This window comes from Conger conger, chromosome 14 (genome assembly GCF_963514075.1).
Source record: "Conger conger chromosome 14, fConCon1.1, whole genome shotgun sequence".
Taxonomy (NCBI): Eukaryota; Metazoa; Chordata; class Actinopteri; order Anguilliformes; family Congridae; genus Conger; species Conger conger.
In genome coordinates this window covers 33,770,489-33,778,942 of record NC_083773.1, presented here as the reverse complement: position 1 = coordinate 33,778,942, position 8,454 = coordinate 33,770,489, and the positions used below count along the sequence as shown (strand labels likewise).

Sequence of the window (8,454 nt, the reverse complement as noted above, 5' to 3'; positions counted from 1 at the left end):
AAATAGGAAGCAACTGCAACTGTCCACACTGTGTGGTGCCAGACATATTTGAATATTCTGATGTAATGTACACAGTATTTGAAGGACAGGGAGCACACATGGGAAAATATTAAAATAATTTGATATTGTGTGGACTGTTTGCTAACAATAACGGGGGTAGAGAAATGCAAAAAATAATTTATAAATATACAGTAGGTCCATTGACCGATCTGGGAAGGAGGATATGACACTCAGTTGCAGTAGGTGGCAGTATACACGTATTAAGCAGCAGATTACTGTACAACAAACTGAAGAAGAAGAAAACGGGTTTATCACATGACTAGTCAGACACAAAACAGTTCCGCTTTTGCTATGTGGCTAGTTAGTTAGTATTATAAACCTTCAACATCTTTTAATTTGTGCTCACCGAGGAATAGTTCGCTAACGAATATATGTAAGTAATACAGTGGTATATTTCTGTATTTAGCAAGCAAACAAAGGAAGCACACTTCCTCATCATTACAGCTACTTAGCTAACTATAATTGTTAATTGAGCTAGCGCCATTATAGCAAGTAGATGCAGCCACATATGTTGGGCTAACCCTTATAATAACTTGTTAGCTGTCTATTTAGCTACGATCTATCCGTTGTCTTGTGTGTAAGTTTTGACTTAATATAAACGATGTTGCGCATTTACTGTCTACCAGAGTCCATTGGATGCTAGCTAACTTAACTCAAGGAATGGGTGTCCAAATAAACGAGGCCTCGCAACGCATAGACGAATGTCTCCTGCGTTTCATGGACCAATTGGAGCTACTCGAAGAGAAACGGGAGCGGCTGAACTCCCTCATCGAGCAGGTATGAACAGTTTTCCTAGTAAAACTGTCTTCTTTCTCAGGCCGTCCATTTCACAATTTAGCTAAATTATATACACTTAGTGAGCACTTCATTAGGTAGACCTGTACACCGGCTTGTTAATGCAAATATTTAATCAGCCAATCATGTGGCAGGTAAATGGTAAATGGTTTTTATATAGTGCCTTTATCCAAAGCGTGCCAGACAGGCTGGTTTGAATATCTCAAACTGTCTCTCCAAAGTCTGCAGAGAATGGTGCGAAAAACAAAAAACATCCAGTGAGCAGCAGTTCTGCAAAAACACCTTGTTAATAATAGAGGTCAGTGGAGAAGGGCCAGACTGGTCAAAGCTGACTGGAAGGTGACGGTAATGCAAATAACCACACATTACAACAATGGGATGCTGTAGAGCAGGGGTCTCCAATCTTATCCAGAAAGGGCCGGTGTGTGTACAGGTTGTTGTTTTAGCACAGGACTAAGACAGCTGATTCTACTCATCTAGGTCTTGATTAAAGACCACGATTAGTTCATTAGTATAATCAGGTGTGTTACTGCTGGGTTAAAACAAAAACCTGCACCCACGCCGGCCCTTTTAGGATAAGATTGGAGACCCCTGCTGTAGAGCATCTGTGAACACACAACGTGTCTAATAAGTCTAAATATTAAGTCTAATAAAGTGCTCACTGAGTGTAGCTATTTGTAGTAGGCAATGATGCAGCTTAATTCAATACTAAGTATTTGCAAGATATCCTTCTGTGGCAGAAATGGAGTGTGGCATTGCAGGCAATCTTGTGATTGAAATGGTAGTGATTCCCCTATGAATGATTGCCTTTCCATTTGGATACTGATATATTGTCAATTGAAACACAAGGCTGTCCGCAGTGGCTTTGAAATTGAGTATTCTTCTTGAGTATCTTTCTGGAGGCTCTTCAGTGTGAACTTTCACACAGATTATGGCTGCTGAAGTGAGATAACCGCAACTCACTTCAAGCAGGCACACAATTCTTTCATAAAGAAATGCAAATCTACTATGCAGTATTTTGTGCCTTTATTACTGAACCAAGGGTGGCAAGGATGGTGCAGTGGGCAGCACTGCCACCTCACAGCAAGGAGGTCCTGGGTTCGAATCCCAGTCGGCCGGGGCCTCTCTGTGCGGAGTTTGCATGTTCTCCCCGTGTTCGCGTGGGTTTTCTCCGGGTACTCTGGTTTCCTCCCACAGTCCAAAGACATGCAGGTTAGGCTGATTGGAGAGTCTAAATTGCATGTAGGTATGAGTGTGTGAGTGAATGGTGTGTGTGCCCTGCGATGGACTGGCGACCTGTCCAGGGTGTATTCCTGCCTTTCGCCCAATGTATGCTGGGATAGGCTCCAGCCCCCCTGCGACCCTGTTCAGGATAAGCAGGTTAAGATAATGAATGAATGAATGAATGAATGAACCACTCATTTGATTTGCTTAGGTATGACATTAAAGGCAATACCTAACACATATGCGTGTATGCATGTGTGTGTGTGCGTGCGTGCGTGTGTCTGTGTCCCCAGGGCTGGTTCTCGATCTCCAAAGCTCGATATTCCATGGGAAACAAGCAAGTTTCAACTCTGCAGTACGGCAACGAAATTGAGCCGCAAGTTCAAATTAATGTCAGGTACAGTATTTGCAGCTCTTGTCACATATGCAGCAGGGAGACGCATAAAGGGAAAGGGAGAGAGAAAGAATAAGAATGGGCCCCAATTTTTTTTGCTGTTAAGTTATATGGCTAAGAAGTCGCTGTACTTGTGCGAATGTGCAAGGAATTCAGGGTTTTGTAGAGAAGCTGGATTGAGTATGCTGACCCTGTTTCTGACATACCAGCTGTTTGCTCCCCAGGCTCCTGGAGAACGGAGAGGCAGAGTTTGATGCACAGAGAGTGGAGTGCCTGAGATCACAACATTTGGAAAAGGACCTCGGGCGAGTGGAAGACATTGGTCCAAAAGACGAAGGTAGAAATTTTTATTTTTTTTATTTTATTTTTTATTTTTCCTCATATGGTCATATGTTTTTTAATCTTGTGGAATCACTTTGCCTGATAATGGAGAGACCCGAGGGGAAGTCGAGGCTTAATGCAATGCTGGCTAGTTTGGTGGTAAATGATGGGCCTAGATTGGCTGATTGGCCTCTACTCATCATTTCATAGTCTTATGTTCTTAAAGCCTTACCGTTTGTCACACAAGCGACACAAACACCTGGGGGGGCACCTTTTCTTGCTAAATGACGCATTGTCGTGATGTGCCCCATGACCAGGTGTCCAATCAGCAGTGTTGAGTGATTGGCTGGATCTCTCTGCTGTAGTTCAGGTTTAAGCTGGATGCTGTCTTATGGTGAAGCTAGATGAGCTGAATTCCTTTTTTGACATTGCATATTTGTATTTAAAGGTGTCAGGAGACGGGGAGTCACTAAAGAGGAGAATCCCAAGGACCAGCCAGCGGCCCCTCGGGCTTGTGTTTCCAGGGAAACTAGCCCGCCAAATCAAGGAATGTCCCAGCACCAGGATCCTCTCAAGTGGTTTGGCATCTTGGTTCCTCAGAGTCTAAAACAAGCCCAGGCATCTTTCAAGAAAGGTGAGTGTGTGAGCAGGATGTAGGTGAGAGGGACCACTCCACAAACCCAGGCCTGGGGCTGGAGTCGGTTTCCTCACAGGCCTGTGGCTTCAGGGTACTGACTTCTGCTGCCACTAATCTGGGTGAGACCAGCTCAGCTTTAGCGTAAAGAAGGCTGTGGAAGTACCTCATCGTCTGGTGGAATCCAGACTGTCGTGCTGACTGTAACAAACAGCTCCACAGGGTGATGTGTAGCCTGTAGGGTAGTGGTAAAGGTACGTGACTGGCACCCGCAAGGTAGGTGGTTCGATCCCCGGTGTAGCCACAATGAGATCTGCACAGCCGTTGGGCCCCTGAGCAAGTCCAGTGGGTGGATTGTCTCCTATTTAGTCTAATCAACTGTTTGTTGCTCTGGATAAGAGCGTCATTAATGTAATGTAAGGGAGTGAGAGAGTAGTGGATGTTTTGCTGCCTCATTGAGCTATTGCACCAGCCTGTTTGCTAAAATGTGTGTGCATCAAAAAATGCATCAACACGCTAAACACATGAATGGATTAAATAATCAGTTGAGAATGTTTCAGAGCTCCTTAAAGAAAGCAAAACTCCTTCTCTCCCCCCAGTGGTCGAGCTGTCTGCGGAAGTGGCCACTCTGCAGTGCACGGTGGTGGCTACCAGGAAGGAGCTACAGGCGCTGATGGGGAACAAACAGGAGGAGACCCAATCTACAGAGGCAGACAAACAGAAAGACACAGGAAATGTCAGACAGAGCGAGGAGGAAAGCGCATCGGACTCCTGAACCTAGCTCTGACGTACGGTGGATTAGAAGGAGGCCTGAACACTGATTGGGGGGGGGGGGGGGGTTGCATTCAATTTTCTTTTTAGTTGATTTGAATGTAATGTTTCCAGTATTTTCTTGGGGGGGAGGGGGGTGCTGAATGCTGTTTTGTCATTAGTTACTCCACAAAAGGAGAATGATTCAGTTAAATGTGAATGTGCATTTCATGCCGTATTTATTTTCACTTAATTATAAAAGCCATAAATATATGACGAATTACGAATGCAGTGGTTTTTATTCTCATTTAATCCAGTGGAAAATATAAGTGAACAACATCAGAAAGAAGTTTACATTTGTTTAGGAATCAATAATGAGCTTTATTCATTTCACTACTATATGCATTTATTCTGGACAAACGCAGTTTAGCATGCATATACATACACATGCATATACATACACCATAATGCTTGCTTTGTGCTTTACGCAGTTTCCTGCAAGAGCCTCGTCAGCATTAATAACCTCTGCCACAGACACAGCACCTTAAGCCTGATTCCAACTTCACGGAGGGGATGTACGGAAGGGTGATACGGTACTGCCCAGAGACTCTGTATGGTGGTTGCATTCATAGTTCCAGTCTGCTCCGTGCAACAGCATGCTCTACAGAGAGAATAAAATTGCTTTGTACGATTATTTTTTGGCAACACACACACTCTATTTTTGCTCTTTACGGATCCTCTGCCAGCTCTGGAACCACTGAACAGAGGCTGTCAGATGAAGCGTGAATCAGGCTTTAGTCCAGCATGCTCTAGGGAGAAACTGGCTCTAAGGGCTGATCTAGGCTCAGGTCTCAAGCATAAACTCAGCCTCAAGATATTGACTTAAATGGCAAAACTGATCCTAGACCTATTTTTGGTGCACTTTCAACCTCTTCACGGCTAAACTATTATGGGATGCTGTTCTTGTGTTTTCATGGTGACTTTTGGAGTTTCTGCAGCTCATTCTGTTCATCTGGGCAGCCTGCCAGGAAACAGGTCTCATCACCACGGAGAGATAAGACCGGGAGCAGGGAAATTTGATCTGAGTAATGTTCAATGGCAGCTCAAAACTCAAAACAATAGAGTCAGTCCCAACAGGAGGATACACTGTTTGACATTGGCAGGGAAATTTCACTTGGGACCCCACCCACATAATCAGCTGTGCTGCTCATCCCACAAATGCATGATCCTTACTAATGTCCTTTCCAACGATATAAAGTACAATGCTAATAATCCAGTGACAACAAAGATATGATCGACCAAACACAAATTTCCCAACTTTTTTCGAGGAGTTTATTAAGGAAGGTCTTGCAAGAACATGCATACATAAATGACAGGATTTACAAAGAAAATTAGCATAGAAATGACAAAATACTATACCATACACAGTGAGCAATATAATGTATGGGACAAATCTTTTTCTTCCCTTTGATTTGGATCTGTACTTCCCAATTTACAATTTGAAATCAAATTCACGAGTAGTTCAATTGCACATTCTCAGCTTTTATTTAAGGGCATTTATAGACTTTGCTTTCACAATGTAGAAAATGAAGCTTTTCATACATAGAGTCCCATTTCAGGACACCATCCTATTTTGGAAATGAATCCCATGTAAATTGGTCGTGTTTATTGCTTTGTTGCATTTCCTTTGCATGCAATGAAATCTTCCACAGACAGTAGTCATAAACTCATCCACACCTGCCTTCTGAAGGATGTTTCTGATCTGTTTGTGGAGGGTTTTCTTCATTATGGTGGTAATTCTTCAGTAATCAACTGTACAAATCTTCTGTGACCTACCAAGCCCTTTTTCGATTACTGTGCTCTCTCTTATGGAGTGTATGGCCACTGCAATACAAAAAAGGTTTGTTTTACTGTTAACTTTATTGGCCTTTGTTATTGCATTTTCTATTCAGCCTATTTTTTATTATTATTATTATTTTTGCAATTGTTCCAAACAGTTCCAAGACATGGAGAATAAGAAAATGTTCATTTTTATTTCATTTTATACATACAGTATCATTCATAATTTTGGAATCACTGCAAAGTTTTTATGTTTTTGAAAGAAATTGATAGATTTTTTTCACCAAGGTAGCATTAAATTGATTTTTTTTTTAAATACAGCCAAGACACTGATATGTTATTGATATGTAAATTACAATTACACTTTGAAATAAGTTTTTCTTTATTTCATCTTTACATATGATTGAAGCAGCGTTGGGCAATTACACGATAAGCGTAACATAAATCATTGAACTATTCTGTTACTATTCTTAAAATGTACTTAAAATACAAGTGGGCTTTTTACATGAGAATTTATTACCTTTTTTCCTTAAACTAACCGGTTATAATGACGTTACACAGCCGAACTGATAAAAACAATAGTCGAATCGTGACGGAAATAGCCGAACTGAGAAATTCCCGAATAGCTTTGCATTCTACTTCCTGCTCTCAAATCGGAGGCAGGCAGCCAGCGGATGGGGCGACGGTCTAGTACAGTCGCGTTGAATAAATACATAATACCAGCTACAGATGTGGAAACGGTGAGGGCGAAACGTGCTAAGCCTATTTCGGCTCCAGGACTTGCATCTCACCGCCCGCTACGAAAGATAGCCTAGTGGCAAAATAGCGAATTTCACGTATGTAAGCAACATCGCGGTAGAGCATTTTCAATATTCCATTGTTGCGTCCAATTAGCCTGCTATATCCCCGTATGAAATAAAAATATCCTCTCTACTTTCATGTTGAGAGAGGAAGAGGAAAGGAATTCTGGACCACACAAATTGTAGTCGACAGAAAGTTGTTTTTACTTCCGAGTAAAGGTTGAAAACTCCGTCGATGGCGTCAAATTCGAGGGTGTCTATTTTGGATTACTTCAATATTGTCTTTGAGGGAGAAAATGGCAAGATCGAATCAAACTGCAAGGCGTGCGGAACAAGGATCCAGGCGAAGCGGACAGTAACGTCCAACTTCGTCACACATCTGAAGGTAAGATTTTTTTTTTATAGATACGACAAGCTAGTAACATTAGCTATCCTATTGCCGAATTGATGGACACTATAGCCCGATCAAAACGGCAAAGCCTTGCGGGAATTATTCCAAATTTATACCCGTATGGGAATTCAAAATACGATAAGAAAAATAAAGCATTCTAGTTGTGGGGGTCGACAGTGGTTGGAATGGATTCATATTGATTTTTTCCTCACGCTTTGGCAACGTCGACTACACCATTAAGAAATACATGGCTACAACTTAATTCTATCTTCTGTACGCAAATCAAGGAAATGGGATGGCAATAGGGGCTACTCTAATCCCGAAACCTGAATCGGACGCGTAAATGGATAGCCTATCCGAAATTAAATTAAAGCACAGTATGCGACCAGATGCAGCTTTAAGATTATTATTATTATTAAGTGATTATATGAATTCGTGTAAATGAGTCAAGTCCGGTGGACTTGGGTACAACTGGCTTCTAGGTTATGCGCAAACATGTACCGTCTTATTTCTTTTCTCTTTTCGTATCATGCGGCTTTCGCCAACTGGAACGGTTTTGCATAACGCCTCGAGTACATTATAGTTTAGTGAAAATTTGGAATTGATCTCTTGAACGTGAATTCTCAGAATAAAACTATATCTATTTATAACACGAAGACGGTATAAACTAAACAAACAAACAAAACCTACGAAAGCATGACAGAAATAGAAGAGGCCTGATGCGGTTTCACCTCAGTAAGAGGGTCAGTCAGAGGTTAGAAATGGGACAGACGCTCATGAAGAGCTAGGAGCAAAAAGAAAAACTTACTTTTTTCGCCACTCATGGTGAACCTAGTTAATGCTTCTCATGACCTTTGCACATTATTCTTTTTTCTCTCCTTCTCTCTCTCTCCCTTCCCTCAATTTCTCTTCCTCTTCTTTCGTTCTGGATCTTCTCCATCTCCCCTGCAGCGCAAGCACCAGGCAATGTACGATGAGTTCGTGAAGAAGAAAGATGTGAAAAGAGAGGCGTACTTGTCTGGGGGGGTGCAGCACCACATGGCCGGCCGCTCCTCGCACGCCGCCAGCGCCGCCATCGCCAAGTTCGACCGCAACGACCCGCGTCAGGTGCTGATCTCCGAGGCCATCGCCAAGATGATCATCCGCGACCTGCAGGCGGTGCAGATCGTGGAGAACGAGGGCTTCCGGGACCTCCTGCAGCTGCTGGAGCCGCGCTACACCCCGGAATCGCGCCACTACATCCAGC

The 8,454-nt window shown here is 42.7% G+C and overlaps 1 protein-coding gene across 1 annotated transcript; it reads left to right on the top strand.

Moving 5' to 3' along the window:
* Positions 1 to 294: 294 nt before the first annotated feature.
* ccdc115 (coiled-coil domain containing 115) lies at positions 295 to 4,251 on the top strand. The gene is made up of 6 exons (XM_061220623.1): positions 295 to 433; positions 687 to 837; positions 2,373 to 2,476; positions 2,698 to 2,810; positions 3,243 to 3,428; positions 4,028 to 4,251. The coding sequence occupies exons 2-6, from the start codon at positions 697 to 699 to the stop codon at positions 4,201 to 4,203; spliced, it is 720 nt and encodes a 239-aa protein (XP_061076607.1). The 5' UTR covers positions 295 to 433; positions 687 to 696; the 3' UTR covers positions 4,204 to 4,251.
* The last annotated feature ends 4,203 nt before the right edge of the window (positions 4,252 to 8,454 follow it).